This window comes from Callorhinchus milii, unplaced genomic scaffold, assembly GCF_018977255.1.
Source record: "Callorhinchus milii isolate IMCB2004 unplaced genomic scaffold, IMCB_Cmil_1.0 Scaffold6, whole genome shotgun sequence".
In the NCBI taxonomy this organism is placed as follows: Eukaryota; Metazoa; Chordata; class Chondrichthyes; order Chimaeriformes; family Callorhinchidae; genus Callorhinchus; species Callorhinchus milii.
In genome coordinates, this window is record NW_024704747.1 from 26,627,199 (window position 1) to 26,651,158 (window position 23,960).

The window sequence follows — 23,960 nt, forward strand, 5'->3', positions numbered from 1 at the left end:
ATTTTGTCGGCAGAAACAACCACGTTTTGTTGGGCATAAAAACCCCCCAGAAACATTGCCGTCATTAGCTCAAATGCCTTACTGTAGTAGCTATTTTCACACAGTGTCTCAAAGTCCTTCATCAAAAGTGAAGAGCAAAATATCAATATAATCGCTAAATAGTGTATTACATTTTACCATAATAAAATATTATCGAAGATACAAAATCCAATTCTCCCTGAGCACTGAGGTAGACGTGCTTTTTTGATGCCATTTGCTCTTCCTCCGCTCAACAGATTGGAAGGGAGTCGACTTTTATCCCATCAAAACCGATAATGCACTTTGTGTCATGTCAACGCACTCTGCCACCAACTCAGCAAGTGATTTTACATCTTAACCGTCAGAAAATGAAACGGGGATAATATTACTTGTACTGTGTCTGTGTGCTTCCTTGGACAGAAGCTCTGCTACACGTTGGGATCTTCTCCAACACCAACACATCTTGTTCATGTTCTTTCAGTCTCACTGTATTGGCTTCAACATCCTAGAACACACAGGGTCGGGAGGAAAATTCAGCTCAGTTTGCTACTCTTTTACTTAACATTAGTTTCAGGCAGAGACCAAATTCTGTAACACTGATCTTAAGTGACTGACTGCTGTGTTCAGCACAATGCATTTGATTTTTACTGATGTTCAATGAAAAGGTCAGACTACAATTTAGCCTTTAAATGGTCAAGTGTACTAAACTCAGGTCATTTTCCCCACCACTAATAGAAAAGTGTTTTAAAAGCTTTTGACTCAGCTGACTCTATCCTTCGAAAAGGATCGCTTTGGACAAAGGGAATTTAGAAAGACGACAATAATGGAAGACTCTACAGGATTTTATATCAAATGCATTTTATATACATCTGTTTTACCACAGAAATAAGAATATAGCAAGTTATATCTGAAATGAGCAACAGCCTGAATTCAAATCATTTACCAAACGCATTTACAGAACCAAACGATTCTAACAACTAGATCACTGCCTGGTATCGGATACCACTTACCCGAAGGATTCGGTTAAAATCTTCTTTATCCACACGTAGAAAGTGACAATTATCTTCATGGAGAACTATAGAGGCTGCTCTTGGAGCATCATTCACCAGGGCCAGCTTCCCAAAATCATCCCCTTCATGTAACGTACAAACTACTCCCTACAACAGCAATAATAATACTTGCATTTGATATAGAGCCTCTTCACATATTGAGAAATTAGTCATTTGCACCAAACCATTTGCAAAGCATCACAGCAAAGTAATCCAACACTTTCAATAAGAGGAATATATCTTATTAAAAAAAATTAGGTTGCTCTTTCAATGAAAGTACACCATTAAAATCTGGTGTGAAAATATTAGGCCACGTTCCTTTGTAAAACTCTAAGGATTAATAAAGTATTAAAAATCGTGCTATTCAAGAAAAACGACTATAAATTGGCATTCTACAAATCATTTCAGTTGTTAAAAGATGTCCAAAATATAATGTCTTACACCAATTTAAGCAATTATGCCTATATAAAACATTTGATTGTTGTTGGAACATATATTTTTTTTAAAAATTAATAGTCACAGAAACAGTACTATGTGGGTCAGTAATTGATTACACACCACTTTAAAGGTTTCTGGGCTCAATACTGTACCTTGCCATAGATAACGACATTCACTGATCCCTTGAGGATAATATACCATGAAGTACCCTCCTCTCCTTGATTAAACACTGCAAAATTAAAAAAAAAAATCAACCCATCCAAACTCAATTCAATAAATTGAATTGTGGAAAGAACAGCATTGCTGTACACTGAACATATCTCAAAGACACAGAAATTGACATACAGGTAAAATTCAATCACAGCACTTGACCCATTTCAGCAACACCCTGACAACCATACGACAAATGTTCTATAATTCCCAAAGTGGAAAGACGGTATCTAAAATAATTAGTTGGTCGTTAATACAGGTTTTAGAAAATCAATTATTTCAGTTATTTTGCTTTTAAGATTCGTTAACTGCAACAGGAACTAAACATAATTTCTCTTGACGTTCTTAGTGAATTTTGTCTGGAACTATTCGATACTTACACACTGTCCCTGCTTTAGCATGAGATTCAAATATCAAAACACCAGCAAGCTCCCTTTTCACCTAAAAAAAGAAAGTTAAACATTTTAAATTGCTGCCCAAGAAACTAACAATGAAACTTTCAAATTCAAAACAGTACTGAGTCTTTAAAGTAGATTCATTCTAATATCAGAATATAATTCATAATTACATGATATTTTAAAAATAGATCAATAATATTGAACCTACAAAGAGCTACAACAGTGGTTCGCAAAAATATATGTATTTTTTAACAAGGTCAAATGAGGATTAAAATACAGACACCTACAGTGGTAGAAAGATGAGACAAGGCTTTGATGTGCAAAAGCTCTTCATATATGAATTCTAAATCATCCACGGTTCTCTGGCCTGGCCTGCGAATTAAAAAATTTAAATTAAATTAGAGCAGTTTATTTTCAAAGCACATCTGTGCCTTTAAACAATGAATCAATCTTAGACTGAGGGACGGAGGCAATACCTTCACTGCTCTTCTCCAAGACACATTAAAAAGCTGTTGCCTGAAGCATGCTTTCAGGTTATTGCTCCCTTCCTAACTTTAAAATCTCAAAGCTTTTTTCGCTTTGTTAATACGTGCAAGAAATGTTACGTGAGAGCACATTAACAAGTCTTTCATCAGTGAATAAAATGACACTACTGTAAAACGCTTATTTCCTCAGATTAAAACAGAATAAATTGCAAAGGGCAGATTGCAAAACCCAAGTCAGGAGAACCGCAATAAGCATTAAGAGGGCACAAGAGAACAATCCGAAAACTGAGAAGTCATTTAGCAATGTGTGGGCGGGATGCATGGAAATCTCAGCTTGGTTTGGAAACTCTTAAACCCCAGTGATGGGTTTCGGCGTGTGTCAGACACCCGGCCCAATAACAACAACAATGTTACTCACAGTTTCCGTAAAATCATTCTCATGTGAGCGTCTGGCCCAATCTGAGACAACAGAAGCATCGTTTCCTGTAACTCCTCCTCACACTCTTTCATCTCTCCATCAGTGGGCACCAGGGCATCTTCCTGTTCATCATCAAGGAAACGATAGAACAAGTACTTGTCCTGGAAATTATACTCTTGATCCACTAGGGTCAACAAGTGTAAAACAAGTTATTATTTTTTTTAAAAAAAAGTTTTAATTTTTTTAAAAAAAACCTAGGGAGCAGCTGATGAGCATTTCTACTACAGAGGAGGGTTTGAGTTTCCACTTGTGAATATCATAATAATAATAACAATCCTTGCATTCAATATAGCGCCTTATCACATCTTCGCAACATCTCCAAAGCGCTTCACAAAATATACTGTAAAGTGAATTGACTGTATATTTTGTGGGCGAAACACAGCAGCCAATTGCGCACAGCAGTGTCTCACAAACAGTCGTGGATTGAGTGACCAATTTATCATTACTATTATTACCCCCAGAAAAGCAGCAAGTTCCTACTTACTGCTGGATAAACAGGGGCCAGGTCTCTCACTTGCGAGGCGAGTGCTCCAACCACTGAATCACAGGATTCAGTTATCAATGTGTTATCAATGTCTATTTGGAGCACCATTGTTTAATGATGGGATACTCTACCATGGTTCACGACGCCTTCCTCGAGCAGTGCTTGCCACATGCCGACAGCCTGTGAGCGGGAATGGACACAAGTACTCTGCTGCATCATCCAATCCACCAATTCCGTCCCAACACAACATTGTCTGCAAGAAAAGGCAACAGTGTTAGGAAACATAAAATCTTAAATGATAGCGTCACAGACGAGACAAGATATTTCTTCTACCCAAGCAGTGGAGTAACTACAATCTCATTATATGAGAAACGAGGAACAGCAGCAGTAGGTTTTACTCACTTGTAGGTCTTTAGATGATACTTGCGGTCTCTTATCATGTGAGGTGCTTGAGTAACTATTGCATTCCTTAAAATTTTCCCAGCTCGAAGGATCTTTTCAGATGGGACCTGAGAAAATCACAAATTACTCAAACTGTCTGATCCTTTCTCTACTTACGTGTGCAGACTGAGTTTTTTTTGCCTAAAATATCTCTAACACGAATGATATCACGATTAAGAACCAATTCCCTTTCTCCAAATATCATACAAATCATATCAACTTGTAGGTGTATTAACGTCAACTTTATTAAATACACTGGGTTGAACGGACGCGAAATGCAACTGTATAATTGCAATTTGTTTTAAAGAGACATTTACAAAACATGACAACCGTTTACCACACAGTCATTTCAAATATTTACATTTTGTTGTAAACTTCAGTTACCTGGGTGATGCTTTTAGCAGGTTGTAGAGCAAGTCGAGTTTCAATGATTGATGTCTGAAAAATAAAACAAAATCGTCAATAAAATTTTATGCAACTGCGCATAAAACTGAAGTTAGCTCCAACCCTCACAGTACAATTGAATCTCAGGTAATACGTCTCGTGTTGGAGCCTGTAAACCAAAGCCCTAATGGGGAGGACGGGCCGAGCTGGACAAGCTGCGGGAAAGCTTGCCAGACAGCAACATCAATGGCTTTTGGTTTTAGCTGGTTCGACTCCAGCATTTACCGCAACACACACTCTGGGGACCCCCACGTCTTGGCAAACTGTGCCTAATAATTTCTGGAATTAGGTTTCTGCATGTGTCGGACACCCGGCTGACCAAAAAAAAGAACATGTTGGAGCCCTCTTCTGATGCCACCTTGAGAAACATAGCATCATTTATTTCAAGGCAAATTATTTGCAACAGGAGTAAAGTGCAGGAGTGTAAGCCATTCCTCCAACTGCTAGTCAATGGTTAACGACCCAGGAACTTTGAACAATCTATTTCTTTTTAACTTAACATTTAAAAAAATACATCCATGGCTTTGGCATTTTGAACAGTTGATTCCCAAGGGTGGGAGGGGGTTCAAGCCAGACATCAGTTATTGACTGGGTCAATCAATCATAGTTTAACAAAGTGCTAATTACTATATCGCAAACTACAACCTTACTTCCCAATATTCCTTCATTTTTGCTCCAAAGTTCCTTACTCTAAATATTCAGTGCAAGAACTTAACATTAATTTTTTTAAACAGTGAAAATTGCATTTGACATAGCATCTTATCAAGTCATTTAGACGTCTCAAAGGCTGTCACGGAATATACTGTGAAGTGAATTGACTGTATTTTATGGGCGAACGATTATGAGACTCCTAAAACTTCATCTTTGCTGCATATCAGATAGTCAAGAATTGAGGGGCTGAATTGGCATTTGATGGGAAGTTTTTGCAACAAACTTAGTGGCTGTTTAACTTGATTCAGTTAGAGCTGCACAATCATTAAAAGAGATTACATATTTCATCAATGGAAGTTTTTTTTAAAAAAAATCAGAAGGGTCATCTAACTGTTTCAAATGATAATTTTTTTTAGCTTGACATTTTTATACTGATATGTTTTAAGGGCAGAAAAAAGGGGCAAAAGGACTGCTGTGAAGATAATAAACAATTAATGTCACTGTGGGTAGAGAATGTCACCATCTTTAATTATTCACCGCAATCGATCACACTATATGGATTAAGATAGGAAAGAGCTCGCACATCACTTTATTGATTAATGCTATTTTATCCCAAATGTAAAATTTCACGTCATTTTCAGCTATCAGCAGTCTATAGTACATTCAATACTATTTTCTATAGTATTGAAAATCTGAAATAAAAAAATCCTGGAAATCCGCAACAAGTGAATCAACTTCTGAAAGAGAAAAAATAGGCTAACAAATGTCATAATGTGAGCAACAGGATCGATAGAGGATTCAAAGTCTGAAGCATTTAGCCCAATAAGTTCAATGAATGTTTTTAAAATAAAAAAGATTTTATTTAAATATGCATCTTGGGACGTCCTCCCGACGTGACTGTAATTTGTTGTTGGGTTACTTTGGCTATTCTACGCTATATGAAGAGAACTTGGATTTCCAGCACTTTATTCCACCCATCTCAGCAGCTAATTTTAGCACTGCTGGTAACAGAACTATTGGTCATCCTAGACACAAAAATAACCCAGGAGATAATAGAAATTCAATGACTAAGCTGGGCAGGAACAGCGAGGATAGGAGCTAACTATAGCAGGTACAATTAGTACTTTTTTTTAAAAAAAGTTCACTTGAAGTTGAACACACAACTTGTGTTATTCCCATCAAAAAGCAACACAACCATATTATGTTCTAATGCGCTACTCAAGGTGATTCGTATATAGGTTACTGCAAATAGGGGAGATGGGATGGAAGAGAAGAAACAAAGTAAAGCAACTTTTATCAAGTCACTAAACTGAACTGCACATAAGGCCATGTATCAAAAGTAGACAGAGATTAACATACTTATGTTGGAAAGACCAAGGACCACACAAACATATCAGTCACATTTGAGTTTAGAAAGGACCACATACCTTGTTTGTGTTTTTGGACACAGGACACAGTACATTGGTGTTCATGTTCTCCTTGTCAGAGATTCCTGAAAGAAGAAAAAGATTAATTGTCCAATATGAAGCAGTCAGATCGGTATCAAGAATCTATGCGGAAAAGCGAAATTATAGTGACCTCCGTACGAACACAACGACACACAGCACAGTGCTCTAAAGAGTAAGAATAACAGGTGATGGAAATCACTCCAGGAAACCATAGGTTTTTTTTTTTGCAAATGAATTCGATCATCTAGATTACATGTCGACTCTTACTCCGAAATATCAGCCCTTCCTTGGGCCTTTTTATTTCTTGGCTCACGTTTATTCTCTCACTCAAAACGCAAAACACAAAGCTAGTTTGCTTTAAAGNAAAAAAAAAAGGTGCACGGCTTATCTACTGGCACGGCAAAGTGGTGAGAACCTATGGAAACCTCAGCAATGTGGGCATTCACCAAAGTAAGCCACTTGACTTATCCCTATCGCAAAACACTCACCTTTGGTGAGCAGTCTGCTTCGCAATGTTCACTTGTACGTGCAATGTGTATTTCAACAATTATTGTGTAAACATTGGGTACCTTCTGTGTTCCATCAATAAATGGTGAATAATGGGATTTGCAAAATGTTTTACATTTGCTGCTTTAGAGATATAATTAGGTACTTAAGAGATTTCCATTAGATTTTATTTCCAATCCACAACTAATTCCTCTTCGAGAGAGAGGGAGAGAGAGTGCTTAATGAACAATTATGTTAATCAAATGTAATTAACTGGCACTGTAAAAAAATGAATTAAATTATTACTTTTGTCACTTGAACGAGTACTTGAGACGAGGAAATTAAATATTTAGTGCTGTGCATAGGGAGGCCATCATTTAAGTATGGGAATCCTTGACAGAGGTACAGAGGGGTCTTGATGGGCCACATATACACATCATAAAACTGTAAGCGACATTTTGAATATTTATCCTCAGCTTTTACTGCCAAAAATAAAGTTGAGGAACTACATTTTGCTGAAGATAAGAAAAGAAATTGCTGGGACTTGGAGTAGTTAATGAAATTCACAATTCTCTGCTAAATTGCAAGTTCATGCAACTATTAAAAAATATATACTTATTTTACAGTATCGTCACCCCAGCTTTTCTAGAGTTTTGAAGGGATTCAAGCCCTTAACTGTCCAGCACCTTGAGACATGCTGCTGATGTGAAAGGCACTGTGTAAATGTAATTTGTTGTTGATGTGTGGGAAATTGTCCCTTTTCCAAAAAAAAACTATTTCACAGAGAAAAATCATTTCAGTAAAAGTGGGGGGTTTTCTGTCCATTATTTGGAGCCATGTTCATTCGGCGTGAAAGGAAGAGATTTAGTGAAACCTCCCAAAAATATGTAGCCCTGTTTACAGCAAACAAGCACGGTGTCTGAATTAGTTAAAAAGAATTTTCAAGGTGCATCCTCTGCAAGCATTTCATCTCTGTTTTCCGCTGCACTTCAAAATGCAGGTGGAAATTGAATTGGTACGTAGGGGAATATTTTCAAGTTAACAAAACATTTATAGGAAGGATGGTTTACAGTTAACTCCATGGGAGCTAAACTGCTAGCACCAAACATAAAGCATTTAAACTCACTTTGGCGGGGAGAGGGAAATGCAGCTGCAGTTAAGAAGGTCGGGCGCGTTCACGGAAAGGTCTGAAGTTAAGAACAAAAGAGAAAACAAAGACCAAAAAAAAAGGGAAACATCTAAATTAAGAACTGTAATATCTCAGCGAGGGCCAGATAGCAATACCGGGTAACTCAACAGGAAGCTTAAGGGGTAAATAATATTATAATCTTGAGCCACAAGAGGGCCCTAGATTCAGCAGGTTTATCAGCAACCGGAACAAACCTCCTGAATTTGGACTCTGGCATTTGAAGAAATACCATTCGTTTCATTAAATTATTCAAAACATCTGTTCCGCATCCAAACAACACAGCAGAATACTTGGTGCCTCCCTATATTCAAACGTAGCTGCCTGTCCCGATGAGGTTTTACAAGTTCCTAGTTGCGCTATGAACATGGGCCACATTCATCTCCTACCTTACTATTAGAATAGATTGAGCAACGCTCGGTTTTCTTTAATCTGTTGTTGGATTTTGTGGAGAGTGGAGCTGGGGAGACTGGAGAAGAGGGAAACTATACACATTGTACATGGAGTTGTCATGGTTTGTGCTTCAAATGTCTGATCTACTAAAAAAAAACGTACTGTTATTACTGGATCCAGTTTCCATAACACCATAGGGTGGGGCCAGGAGTCCAGCCATATATTGTCGATATTTCTGAAATAAATTAATACAGATTAGTATTAAACAAGGTTTGGTTAAAATGTAATACATCAATAACAGACAGCTTAGTCAAGTTGCAAGGAAAATAAGACAAAGCTTTTTTTAAAAAAAAGCAAAACTGGATTTATGGCAGTAATTTAGTAAGCATTGGTCATTGTAATGGAACTCAAAGATCATGGTGCTGGAGCATCTATAGTTTTGTTGGAGTTGCTGAGGTCTAAGTGCAAGGACATTGCGACTTTCTACAAAACAAACAAGATAAACATTACATCAAGAGATAAAAGCAGATTGGTAGCTGGTAAAATATTGGTTCGTACACATACTTTCTATTGCTACTACAAATCAGCGCTGAAGTGAATTATTCCTGTGTATTATGTAATAAAGCAGTTGATCCTCACAGCTGTTTCTGCCATAAAACTGCACAATTTCAGGAAGCCAGCAAAGCCTCAAATTACATTTCCCAGACTAAGTAAATTGAGACAAAAGGTTCTTTTTCGCATGAAGAATCTGTATGTGTAATATAGATTGAACAAAGAAATAGATATATTTCTTCTTCCTTTTATCATTTTGTACTTTCAACTGTATCCTTCATCGTACCACATGAAATTACATTGAACTCGATAGAAGCATGTAAAAAGTTCACACAAATGCACCGTGGAAGAGTTATTTTGCGCACAAAGTCCCTTCACAGACCAAGTACTAGACAATGTATTCTTTAATGGACTCTTCTCAACCACTCAATCTCCCGAGGCAGGCAACCAATCACTAAGAAAATAAAGGACGGAAATTTCTTCCCAGCTCCAAAAGACCATCAAGCAAATACAGAATATTAATGCAGCCTTATAACCCACATTTACATCTCTAACTACCTGCATTCCATGTCACTGTACGGACTTACTTGAGCATTCCTTTCTATGCAGTATTAAATTATATATGCCTACAAATAGACACTTTATAGAAAATGCTGTGCTACAGACGTGTTGGCAACGTGATAAAGAACTATATCAAATGCAAGAATTAATAATAATCATCAGTGTCACATTTGTAAGCTTTGATCTATTTTTAACTACTTATTCAGATGTATGTTTGAAAGAGTTAATTACATCATGTGAACCGTCTTTGCCAAGCAAGTCACCCACACTGCGTTATACTGTGTCTCGACTTCAACACTCTTGATGTAAAGATGTCTGCTTCATGGAAGCATTCTGTCACCCCAATCCCATTCTGGAGACCAGTGATAATGGTCCAAATGAAACATTGCCTTTTTTGTTTTATTTGATTTACAGAATGCAGGAATGAGAAAATACAATTAGTGTATTCAACACTCAAGTCAAATAGATTTGGTTTCGGAGCCCAAAAGGACAAATTTCTAGCTTTCCCCACCGCAGTTTCCTAACCCTCTCGGGAATCATATATTTCACTGTTTCCTTTTTAAATGCCACATATCAGTCAGAAGGCTCTGTACCTTAGCTTAGGATATCGCTTTTTTTAAAAAAAAGCTTAAAATCATATCCCTTTGTAATAAAACCTGTGCTTTAATCTTTATGTTGGTGCCAAATAAAGATAATAATAATCCTTGCATTTGATATAGTGCCTTATCACGTCTTCCAGATGTCTCAAAGCGCTTCACAAAATATAGTGTAAAGCGAATTGATTGTATATTTTTTGTGGGCGAAACACAGCGGCCAATTGCACACAGCAGTGTTCCATAACAGTCGTGGATTGAAGTGACCAATTTGTTTTTGTTATTTTTTTTTGAAGGGATCATTACCCCCGGAAAAGCAATCCGCCAATCGACTACAAACCGGGTTTCTACTTACTGCAACGTAAACAGAACCGTGTGGAGTAAGAAAACTTGCCCAACATTGCTTGCGAGGTGGGCACTCTAACCACTCAGATACAGGACTCCACCACTGATGACAAGACAAATTTAGTTTGCTTTCCTGGAATAGTGGTCTCAAGAATGAAATTTTAAATTCAGATAGCATTTTTTCCGAGAATACATTCCAATCTACTCTTCTCCTGCGATGTTATCTAACAACAACTTGCAATATAGCAACCCTTACACAGGGTAGTATCCCGGAGCACTTGCTATGTAACTATCTGCGTCTGACTCTTGGTATACTGAAGAAGATGAAGCTTTTAGTGCATCCCAAATAAAAAAGATCAGAGGATCCTGGAAAAAAAAATCCTGCAAATTAGTGGAACGTTTACCTTTACCAGTGTCCATTGCTGGGAGTAGAAACATTAAACGGTTCCATGTAAATATTCTGATGAATTTTTAATTGCTAAAGCGAAAATAGAACAGACAGGTAAACTTGAGTTACGAGTCTTACTGATCAAATGATACTTACCTGAATTCAATGAGAGTACAGGAATACATGACCTGCCTCGGCACTCTGAGGAGAATTCAAGTAACTGTTTGATAGCAGGCTGCTTTTGAAATAAAAGCATCAATTCCCATTCATCACAATTTCATTACGTTTCCTAAATCCACCATTGCTAGAAACAGCACGATGCAGTGGATTAACAAAAAAAATTACACTCGTTGTCAATTGCTGTGCAAATTCAAACGTTACAAATCTCTAATGGATTTGTGCTTGTGAGGCTCGTGTATTTCATGGCAGTCTTCAGATTGCTGTCGTGCTGGATTAAGAATCTTTTCCTAGTTGTGTTTGGGTTGAAACAGGCATTCTGTTTAGAAAGAATATTTGGCATGGAACATTATGGAAACAAGATACATTCCCTTCTCAAATAAAACTACTATTGTGAAAATTTCCAGGCACAATAATTCAGTCCACCGGTATTTCTATGACTGATATTAATTAAGGATAATGTATGTTACTCAATATCCTGGGACACACCATCCCACAAAATACAGTTTCCACACTTTACAGTATATCCTGTGAAGTGATTAGAGACATCTCTATGACATGATAAGGTGCTATATCAAATGCAAGGATTATTATGATCACTACTATTATTATTTAAGCAGGCTCCAAAACTAAATCTGAAACTTAGGACAGTAAGTTGATGTACAGATCAGCTACGATCTGATAGAATGGAGGACCAGGCTCGAGGGGCTGAATGGTCCGCTCATGTTCCTATGTTTTCCCTCTAATTACTTTATAAAAGATGTAACTTCAAAGAGGCCTGTGATCAGATGGAAGCATTATCAAAGACCATGGCAACAAAATATTATGATACCTGATATTTCTTGCTCATAAAACAAAGCAATAATGTTTGAAGTTTGGGCCAGTGTGAGTGCTCACACATTAAGTCATAAGCTGCTGATTCATGAATGCAAGTTTGTCATCAAATATTCATCAAGCCATGAAAAGCTATTTTTAGCAACCCTGGAGGAGTATTAGGAAGGAAGGATTGCAACCGCACAAGTGCTGATGCTGTTTCCTCTTCACAGGCAAAAACGTGATCTGATGCACACAAGTTTAGAACTAATCAGATATGCTTTCCTCCCACCCTCTTCCAAAAAGAAAAATGCAACTCTTACTGTAGTCTACTATGACAACAACTACAACTTTGATTTATATAGCGCCCTCCACGCTGGCCGGCGTCTCAGAGCGCTTCACAGTAACAGATCTCAGGGCCGAGCCAGGGTGAAGGGGGGGGGAAGGTGACTAAAGGCGCAGTCGAAAAGAAATGTCTTCAGCAGAGACCTGAAGATAGGAAGAGAGGGGGCGAGGCGAAGGGAGTGAGGAAGGGATTTCAGAGCCTCGGGGCGTAGTGGCTGAAGGCATTGCCGCTGAGGGTGGAGCGGAGGACAAGGGGGATAAGGAGGAGGCCAGACCCAGTGGAGCGAAGGCAACGGGAACTGTTGGGAGGAGAAAGGAGATCAGAGAGGTCGGGGGGTGCAGAGGAGTTCAGGGATTTGAATACAATGGTGAGGATCTTGAAGTGGATCCTCTCTGGGACAGGCAGCCAGTGCAGTCTGGCAAGGACTGGGGGTAATCGGGGAGCGGAGTTTGCTGCGGGTGAGAATGCGGGCGACAGAGTTTTGAATAAGTTGGATTTTATGGATGGTAGTGGAGGGGAGGCCGGCGAGGAGGGCGTTAGAGTAGTCCAACCGAGAGGTGACAAAGGCCTGGACTAGGGTTTCAGCAGCTTTTGGGGTGAGGTATTGGCAGAGACGGGCGATGCATCAGAGGTGGAAGAAAGCAGTGCTGGTGAGGGACCGGATGTGGGGGAGGAAGGATAATTGGGGGTTGAACCTGACGCCGAGGATGCGTACGGGTTCGGAGAGTTTTAGGGGGAGGTCAGGGAGGTGGAGAAGGTCAGAACCGTGAGATTTTAGACATTGACAAGAGCCAAAGAGTATGGCTTCCGTCTTGTAAACGTTCAGCTGAAGGAAATTTGCACTCATCCAACTCCTTAGGTCTGACAGGCAGATTAAATTCAAGTTGTTATTGTAGTCCACTTATTGTAGTCCAGTTATTGGCTGCTGTGACAGCTGGCTATCTTAAACAAATAAATATACATAGTAGTTATAGTTGTCTCTGGCAGGTACTTCTGTATTTCACCCACAAATATACAGTTAAGTCACTTTACAGTATATTCCGTGAAGCTCTTCGAGACATCTAAAAGACTTGAAAAACACGATTTCAAATGCAAGGGTTATTATTATTACTCCAATACACAACTGTAACAGATATACCACGTAAACAGGGAGGTGGAAGTGGGGGGGAAATGATCGGTTAACATTGCAATTAATTAAAATGTATCTAATGGTGTACCAATGCCTCCATAGTTTTCTAAACACGTTTTTAAAGCTTTTCTAAACAGAAATGTATTGATTCTATTAATTCCACTTAACATGTAAAAATCTTATACTGACTGGATCTCAGGAAATAACGGATCAAAACAAAGTCTTCGGTAAATACTGTGGCATCTTTGCAGTTATCAGCCAATTATGGGAAACCAAATAAAATCAATATGGAAAAGTCAGTAACACCGAGGGTACAATTCTATAAAATCATAAAAGTTAACCCTTTCTTGCAGTACACAGGATTTGTGCTCTTGTGGCGTATTCTTTTTTGAAAAAAAAAACAAAAATAGGCTTTAGAGTTTAATATTTTAAAGCTACGTTTACAAAAATAAGATAAAGCTTCCCACTAAACCACTCAGAGCCTGCAAATCCGGAATTTAAAATAGACTGATACACACACACACACAAACACACACTGCACAGCAAAGCCTCCAGCTAACATGTAGCAGTGACTAGAAATCACCCACAAGGACAACGCTTCAGGCTACATATTTGATTCTTGCTTTCCTTTAACTGTGAGAAGACACTGGAGAGCTGTATGTACACAGCCCCACAACCCAGTCCTCGGCTGCACAGTCAGACAAATAGAACCCTTATCCACATCAGTCCAACTTGCAATGGACTCTTACTGCTCCAGATGTATGTACATGTGCACAGGAGAGAGAGAGAGAGAAGGGGGATGAATTTCTGATCCCTGGGTATCTAAGGAGTTTAGCCTGGGATATCAGGATTAACTTTCATTTCCCTTTGGTGAATGCAGCCATTTTCACTTCTGCAATGCCAAAACAATTCAGGAAAAACATACGTACCTAGTTATCTTGTATCAACAAAAATCGGACTCTGGATAGAAGACTGAAATAGACTTTGATAAAGAATAAGTAACGGACCATGAAACACACTTAGTTCACTTTTGTACATCCAATAGTTCAACTACTGCAATTTAGTCATGAATAATCTACTTTTCAGCAACCTTTTTCTGAACTAATGCGTCATCTTTGGAATGATTAAAATAAATATAATGCAGCAAAATCCCAAATCATCTAAAACAAAAAAAAAAAGCATATAAATGCAGTGAGAGGATGCACGATATTAGCTTGAGAATCCACCCAGGACACTGAAAAAAATCTGAAACCTTAGCCTAGGATTAAAAGCAATCAACAATTATCCAAGTGCGCTAGCTTATAAATGTACTGATTTAAAAAAAAATTAATTGCATCTCACTGTTACACAAACCTGTGATGAAGATTTCATTTTCCATTACTGTGTTACTTTGTTCATGATTATACTTGCCCTCGTACAATATAGGATTTTAATAATCTTTACCTTGGATTTTGGAGTATGCAGTCATTCAATAAAAACACCGTTTTTTTGGAAATCCTAATACAAAAAAAATCCATGTACAAATACAGAACAGCGAACAAGTCTCCGGAATAACAAAACTGAGTAAACAGTAATAGAGGGAGCTGTATAAATGGGGTTTATTGGATCAGCAATCAATACTTATGCAGTTTAAACTGACCCATTGAACTGAATGTCGCTTGTAAATGTAGGCCATTAAATAATTAGATTTAGTCAGGGGAAAATGAATACTTAGCACCAAACCAAATTTCGATTTTAACAGATTATAAAAATGTGATCACTTTAGTCACCCTAATATGCACTTAGTTCCAAACACACAGAGCAGGAATACCACACTGTACAGCATTAACTTGTACGTTCTGTCAGAAACTGTTAAGACTCGTGAATGCACATCATAATGTTTGAAAACTAGCTTTAAATGGCAGTAATTCATTATAATGCAGAAAGGAGGAAGCATTGCACTATCAATCAATGTAAATCATTGAAAAACCTCACGTGGAGAAAAGCAAACAGCACATATCTGTATATTTTTTTATATGGTCTAAAAAACAAAATTAGGAAAGGAACAATTGCAATTCTGCTATTCTCAGAAACTCAGTCACTTAAATTGTACCAACAAAAATACCAGTTTGTCGTCCAGCTAATCCTCATATACAATCTACTTTATACACACACACACAACAGATATCATAAAAGAGAACAAATGCAGACTTACACAAATAATCAGCCCAATTCAGTAAATAACCTGCAGTTCAAAAATCACACTCTGCTACAGAGACTCTGTAGACACACACACACACACACTTGCTGTTTAACTCCAGGATTGTGCAAAGAGCACTCAGCTCTTCCATTCAACAGACAAAACTGGACCCGATTAATTTGTCTGTCAAAAGCAGATTAGCACTTACATTCATTTTCTCACAAGTCCTTTCTTTCCTGACCCGTGTCCAGCACTATCACCAGCATTACCACATTTCAGAGGAATCTTGTGCTTGAAACAATTGCTGCAGTATTCTAGTCATTCCAGATCTCTTCTGCATCTTACCTACTACACACAAGGAGTTGGTAGATATGCAAGATGCTGTGTCCCAAGTGACACGGGTTTGCAAAGGTCCATTTATAATTCATAATGTCAAGTTGTATTTACTCTGAGAATGGAGATCACTGTGAGGAAGGGAAGTGCTTACAATTGTACATTCCAAACTAGGATCAAAATATTCAGCACTCAAGTTAATTCTATTTAATCTAAATTATGGGGGATTTTTTAATTTCCAGATGGCCACAGTTTTGCTCATGTCCACTGGTTATGGAACAAAAAGGAAGTGATCCATTAAATAAAGATAAAGGAACTCATTAGTAAACTGACGTACAATGAAGCAGAAATGCTATTCATGCGTATTCTATGTTTGCTAATCAGGCATAATATCCACTGCTCTTCAAAGTAACTCCCCCTGAATGGTCAAATAGTGTGAGGAAAGGAGGGGAGAAAACTGAGATGATGTGAAAAGATAAAGGCAACAACAATGTGCATTTATTTTGCGTCCCTCACCCAGGATAGTGTCTCAGAGCACTTGACAGTGGCAGAGCACGACACTGAGCCCTAGGGGGCTGGGGTGGAGGGAGGTACTGTATCTAGTGCAGTAGTGTTTATTACAAGACCTAGCTCTAATGCTTCCACAGTATTGCCAGGACTGTGATTCTATAGATATATGCTTGAAAAGTAAAACTTTGCTGGGCTATGGGGTAAGAGCGGGGGAGTAGGACAAGTTGGTAGCTCTTTCAAAGACCTGGCTCAGATACGACAGGCTGAATGGCCTCCTTCTGTCTTGTAAGACTCTACTCTACGACTGTATGGCTTAGTCTCATGCATGGGTTAGCCACTTCAGCAAGACAGCACTGTTTAATTTCATATGTGGAAACAGCTACACCCTTCAGTTATTGGTACCCACTGAACCATTAGCAAAACAAAGTGCTGCCTTACGAGTAGAAAATTCTTCTAACTAGAGATATGCCTAACCTTTTGTGAGTTCTTTCTAAATAAATAACACCGCTTTCTACTCAGAGCAAACCTCCTGTGTACCTACCGTTCAGCAGTCATTGGAGAGACCTCTTCCACTTAGCCTCAATATTTAAAGTAATCCACATTTTCCTAAAATACTTTATTCAGGAAAAAAAATACCAGCTAGATTTTGTTTAAAAAAAACTTACAGGGAGTTGTTATAATGTGGAATGCATTAGCACAAATCTATATTGAAGCTAAGTCCATAACACCATTTAAAAAGGAATTGGATAAATATTTAAGGGGAAAAAAATGAACATGTATGAGGAACAAGAAAAGAAATGGAGTTTAGAGTAGACAGCTCCTATGGGGGTTAGAACCAGTGCAGAGACAATGCACCTCATAGCCTTCTTTGTGCTGTAAACGTTATATGAATCTATACGTAAAGTTTCAGTAATTTGTTGATAATGCATCAAATAATTAAATAAAATAATTCAGATCAGTTCAAGTTTCAGACTAGTTTAATAATGCATCAAAAATCCCTAAGGGGCTTGAGTGCAATGATAGACTAATAGGATGAGGTCACCGTAAATAAGTCAGGGACCAGCTGATATCCCACACAAAGCTCTCCCAAAGGTATTGCATAAGCCCAGTCCCACTTTGCGAATATGAAGGTAGTTTAGCTACTTGCTCAAAATGCATTTAGCCATTTCGTCCGCAAAATACAGTTAATCCAAGTATATATCCTGTGAAGCGCTTTGAGACGTTTCAACGACGTGATAAGACGTTATATCAAATGCAAGGACATTTATTATTCTTATTTCAATAGTATAAGGCACTACATCAAATGTAGGGATTTGATATTTCCAGAACCTGGGGTATTTCCCCATTGAATTTTATCTGAATTCCTGAATCGAGTTCCTACTGAACTACACGACTTATGAGTCAAGAATTGAACACGAGCCCATTTTTTAAAGAATCGGCCATTATGCTGAAATGATCCATTGAATGCCAAAGGGGAGGAAGGATGTCAATAGCAAACTGTGCTCACTACAATCTGTGCTCATAATGGAGATTGCCATTTTGCTATGGGAATACTGTCATATACATTCCAAATGGAGATCACTGTAAGGACACCAACACTGCATTGTGCCTTATAAAACATTTTTATTTCATAAGAACTAGGGTTATTAAGAGCATAACTAAGATTTTTTATTTCCATTCTTTCTTGATCTGCCTGCAACAGACAATCATTACAGTGACATGATACACTTGGGATGCCAGCAGTTCAGACATTACGTGCTTCATTTTTTTGACAGACGAACAACATACTTATGATGGGAGTATTTTGTGACAATTGGGAGTCTGTTAATTTTATGAGAGTTTTATACCTATTATCAGTGTTAATCTTCAATTGCCAACACCAGTGATTCAGTGAATACTACATCTTCCATTTGAAGATTAAACTTTTTTTCAATATAATTTGTTAAAGATTATATTTTTAAAACCATAGTGGCTCGCAGTGGCTGGACAGCAAGTCAGAATTTCAGCTCGATTCTCAATGACACTCTGCTCTGAACAGTCAGTCAGTGATACCACAAACATGTGGAAACAGTGCTTTTACATCCAGTCTTTGCACAGGGCACATTCAGTGTACAGTTCTGTGATGCATTCTGCTTATAGGATACACATGAACGGGAGATCAAAAATAGTGACAAGATGACTCCAAGGTTCTTGCATTTGCATAGAACCCCCACCATTTAGAAGCACTTCACCTGCAAAGGTTTATGACCGGTTTACAAGAGTGAAGGAATGTTTCGCTCACAAATATGCAGTCAATTCACTGTACAGTATATTCTGTGAAAAGCTTTGAGACGTCTCAAAGGTGCAATAAGGCGCTATATCAAATGTAAGGATTATTATTATGTCTGGAGTTAAGGGACTATTAGAGGAAGTCACGACAATTAAAAAGCAGATTGCATCAAATGGGACCCAAATAAATCTTTTAGGTTCATTACAAGTAGGCAGCAAATTAGAAAACTAGATAGTTTTCAACAGATAATTCAGTTAAAAAGAATGCTTTAATGCTAAAATAATTATTTGAATAAAATGTGGCAATTTAATCTCAAAGTTCATAAGGTAAATTGCAGTTAAGGATTCATCTGAACTCTGTGATTGGATTAATGCTTCGTAATTCACTTATAGATACCCACAAGGCGTTTACATCATATTAAAAGGGAGAAATTTACAGTAATCCTTTCAGGTTCAATTTCCAGGCAGAAAACACAGAAGCAATTGAAGCTACAAATAGAATTTAAGCTCGGATTTAGAAAAAGAAGCACAATTAATACGTTTACGTGCTCCTTGGTGAACGACACGTTTTCAGAATTTGTTTCCAATTCACTTTTCAACAAGACCGAAAACTAACTTTCGATCAAAGGCAGGTTATTTTTCGAGAGAAAACAAAAGATGAAAACCTACCTTTGTGGCACAGAGGAGAAATGAGCCGGTGGATCGGGAAGAGTTGCATCAACCCACAAATGATCTGATGCAGTAAGAAAGCAGGAAAAAGAGATCTTGAAGGTTCGGAAACAGAGAGATAAATACACTGCTATTACTTGCACACCAGTGTGTTGGCTTTGTTTATCTGCTCGTCAAAGATCAATTGGAACTTACCCCATGCTAGTAAGAAGGTGGAATTTTCCACTCCTAATTACAGTATGATTGGTATTACTGTCAGCGATTCTACTGCTTTTCAGTAACATCAGTAAAACTTAGGACTGATACCTTCACGCTGAGTAGATGGGAACTATTCTAATAGATTGGCAACTGGCCTCACGCAGAGCTACGATGCTGCGACCATCCCATTGTAGTAAGGCAATCATCATCGTGCACAAATCAATAACGCTGCATTAACTACACAGCTCACGACTGAACATCCTGACAGACTTAAACACACGCGCACACACGCGCACACACACACACGCGCGCGAGAAGAAAACTCCAAAAAAGGGGATGAATGAAGGATAAGTATATAAAGATTATAAAGTCTTGATGTTTTGACCTGATTAATCCACACCAAAGCCTCGCTGGAAGCAATGCCAACAGTTGACCACAACCAAGGATGTTAAGGAGACAGGAAACCAAACTAATATTACACAAAGGGAGACAAGAAGCAGAAATTAGATGAATAGAATCGCTTAGAAAAGGAAGTTCAACAAAATAAACTAAAAGATGAGTAAGAGGGAATTATAGGATGTTTAAAGATTTACTGTAGTATTTATGGTGCCAATCTCTCTCTTTCTCCCTCCCCCACCAATGACACACAGCAAACAGGCACCAGAAACACTACAGTAAATCTTGAAACCACTTATTTTGTCCATAGCTGAGATAAATGCACAGTCCTGTTATTGACACCATTTTTAGTTAATGTGGTTATTGCAGGGCCTGACTACCCTGCGCATCGTACCTTTAGGAGCAATCTCCTTCCACTTAAAGTGGAAAGTGAAATAGTATCACATTAAATGGCTCAGTTTTCCTCCCCATCAATGCATCAAAAATAATCCTTGCATTTGATAAAGCACCTGCAACTTCAAAACGGCTCAAAGTCAAACATGGCAGTCATTTTACACGCAGCAAGGTCCCGAAAACAGCCATGAATTGAATTACCAATTTATGAAAATAAATACTAATTCTTGCTTTTGGTGGTGAGTAGGTGTCTTCCCACGAGTGTATAATTTGATATAGTGTTTATTGAATTCACAAAAGTGGTGTCTCAAACTATAGCACTAATAACTCACATCTCAATACTAAGCATCAACCTAAATAATGTCAGATTGCAACATGTGCTAATATACACTTTAGCTTCAAGTGGCTAATTAAGTGTCACAAAAGCAAAACTATTTATAACAGACTGTACTATGGTGCCAGCAAATCATTGCATGGAAAGCGGTACAAGATATTGTCTCCTATAAACTAACATATCTGCTGAAATGCATGAACTAGATTAAAGTCCATTACTTGGATTATTTAAGAGTGTAAATTGAAATGCAGGACATTAAAAAACTTTTTTTTAAAATATATGGCCCCAGGTTAAAAAAATATATACTCTAGTCACTGTGAGAGGGTGCCCACATCTCACCAACCTTCCCTCTTCCTCACCACTTTGACCAGAAACACAAACTTTATGACGTTAAATGCCACACGGATAGGAAACGGCTTTTGAGTCAGAATTTTATTAAAACGGATACGCACCTAGAAAGGAAAAAAAAATACACTGTCCCTGGATCAGGGAGGGAACAAAATTAGCCAAGTTCCTGCACCCAATCTCTATATAACAGGCGACATTTCTGGCAGTCCACCTGAGTAAACATTGTCCCAGGATTGGGTCGGGCTCTGCTGTGTTACTCTCACAGTCCTTTAAACTTGAACATTTTGGTAATCACACATTGTGAATCATTGGACTCTAAGACAGGATATCCTGAAATGCAAAAAATGTCCCTGCAGAAGACCACATGATTAAAAGATTCAAATAGATTGCAAGTTTCCTGTTTCATTTGATCTTTGAGTTAATTTTAACTTGTTGGGCTTTGACAGGAATATTCTCTTTGCTGTTACGACAAGCCCCGCTTGCACTCGACACTGTGCCTTATCAAGTCATCAAACTGTCTGAAAGCAGGTCACAGGGTTTACCGCTGGGCACAGTGACTTTATATTTGTAGGCAAACACAGTAACCTAGTTGTATATAGCAATGTCCCACAAACAGCCATGAAGTGAATGACTAATTTATCCATAGAAAGAGAAAAAGGCAAACAAGGCTCAACGACTTCACTCATAGGAACAGGATTGGACCATTCAGCCCCTCTAGCTGGTTCCCCCATTCTATCAGATCATGGCTGATCTATACCTCAACTCCAATCCAGGATATCTCTCCAGTCCAGTTCCCATTCAATACTACAAATACTGCACTCCTCTCTTGTTGTCACATCTGTCACCAGGAATTAGAGGTTATTTTACAAGGAACCAGAAAAAATGTACGCCACAGAAGAAGGCCATGTGGTTCATCGTGTCTGAACTGGCTCTTGCAAAAAACAAATCTTTCAGTCCAGTCACCTACCGTTTCCAATACAGCTACTAATCACTCTTTGGGAGAGGTTTAAAAAGTTGGGACTTGTTTTTCATTGGAGCAATATTGCAAAGAGAGTAAATCGAGAGAGAGGGAGAGAGAATTAGAGCATTTAAAAGAAAAGTTTCAGGCATGTACAATCGCAACTTGGATTTATACAGCACCCGTCACACGGGATAACATCTCAGACTGCTTAAATGATGTCCAACTGCTGCTGGTGACCTTGTTTAAGTCTCATGATGCGCTTACATACTTTATCTGGAAGTGAACTAACTTCTAGTCCATTTGAACCAGTTATCAAGTAATACGCAAGCTAAATACAGCATCCTTTATGCCCCATTTATTTCAAATTGCTTCAAACAATCAAGTGATTGGAAGAAAGAAATGGAATTTATACTTCCTGCTCCACAAACACATTTGCTGGGAATAAAGAGAGAATCGCACATGTGAAACTCAGAAACCAACCTGAAACACATCATATAAAGTAGACACAGGTCTATAACAAAATTCTTGCAATTAAATACTCGGACCATTATAAATGAATCCCTAAATGCTAAACCACAACAGTACAAGTACATCATCCAATGAATACTTCACTTTGGCAACTTTGGTAAACAGACAATCACCACAGTTCTAAATTACATTTATATTCTTTAGCAGGAAGTCGAACCATTAACAATTTGAATTAATGTAGCCACAAATATTTAATGAATAGCTGTAGTTACAACAGCCCTTTTAGGAACAAAAGCCATTGAAGCAGTTACTGGAATTTGGATAACACTTCACTGTTACAATACTTATGCATAAGCGAATGAAAACACTCAAACGAACCTCAGAAGGAATCGGGTTGCTTTAGCAGAACGTAATAGCAGTAACCCAAAGGTTCATTAGTTTCTTTATCCAATTTTACCACCAAACGTTGAATGGTCTTCCTCTTATTCTAAGTACTTTTTGTATAATCTCACGTACTAGCTTAAAAAAAAGCTACACAAAGGAAGTTTATATTGGCAGATTTTCAGGAAACCTGACCAGTTTATGACACAAGGGCTATTAACATAGTGTAACCTCCCGGTCCTTTCAAACCCTTCCTGCTTAAATTTAGATGCTTCAACAGTACAATGGAATGTAAAATTATACCAACCCTATCTGTATTTATTTTAATTTGTGGTGAACTGCATTGAACCAAAACATCCTGTGCATTTCATCCTGTCTTGATGAACAGAGTTTGCAATGCTTTCAATCATTGTGGTTTCACACTGCAACAGAGCTTTATTGAACTCAATCAGATTATTCGGATTTACACTAATAACATGGGTCAACTCGCAGTCTCGATCTAAGAATTTTGTAAGATGAAAACATAGTAGTGTTTCTATAAATAACTACAGGACATTATACATCTATGACAGATCAAATTCACATTCAGTATGTGCACTTCAATGAGGCACGTTTCATTTGATATTCAAATTATTAGATTAATCAAATCTAGGATTCCAATAAACTGACAATCTATCACAAATTACTAACAAATTGCATTTAGATAGCATCTCTTACGCAGGATAGCAGGAAAGGGAGGAGGGGTGGTTAGTGATGGTAAATTTAGGATCTTATATTTAAACACGGATCCCCCAGTATAATTACATAGCTCCAACGTAACAGCTAGTGGAGAATAAAGCACACTCTGCCAAACATACTCAGTTTACTGACCAGCAGAGAATAATTCTCCAGATTGGCAAAAAGTAGAGCAATTAAAAAAAAACACAGTAAACGCATGATTGTACTCACTCATCAAAGCAAAATATCTCTGAAGCATACTTCATTTTGTTGTCGTTTCATTCTCAAGTTA

General features: G+C 38.0%; 1 protein-coding gene across 4 annotated transcripts in view; it reads right to left on the reverse strand.

Moving 5' to 3' along the window:
* rapgef4a (Rap guanine nucleotide exchange factor 4a) overlaps positions 1 to 23,960 on the reverse strand; it is a 57,343-nt gene that overhangs the window by 19,217 nt on the left and 14,166 nt on the right. The window contains exons 1-12 of one of the 4 annotated variants that reach the window (XM_007890004.2): positions 19,473 to 19,530; positions 8,772 to 8,844; positions 6,524 to 6,588; positions 4,386 to 4,439; positions 3,963 to 4,069; positions 3,692 to 3,813; positions 3,017 to 3,200; positions 2,401 to 2,485; positions 2,096 to 2,156; positions 1,658 to 1,734; positions 1,029 to 1,175; positions 408 to 523 (exon numbers count right to left, since the gene is read on the reverse strand). In XM_007890004.2, the coding sequence (XP_007888195.1) occupies positions 408 to 523; positions 1,029 to 1,175; positions 1,658 to 1,734; positions 2,096 to 2,156; positions 2,401 to 2,485; positions 3,017 to 3,200; positions 3,692 to 3,813; positions 3,963 to 4,069; positions 4,386 to 4,439; positions 6,524 to 6,588; positions 8,772 to 8,829 (1,076 nt within the window). In that variant the 5' untranslated portion in view covers positions 8,830 to 8,844; positions 19,473 to 19,530. Of the gene's footprint in view, positions 1 to 407; positions 524 to 1,028; positions 1,176 to 1,657; positions 1,735 to 2,095; positions 2,157 to 2,400; positions 2,486 to 3,016; positions 3,201 to 3,691; positions 3,814 to 3,962; positions 4,070 to 4,385; positions 4,440 to 6,523; positions 6,589 to 8,771; positions 8,845 to 15,900; positions 15,958 to 19,472; positions 19,531 to 23,960 lie in introns of those variants that run through there. The other 3 variants (XM_007890002.2, XM_042336366.1, XM_007889999.2) reach the window with 3 other exon arrangements.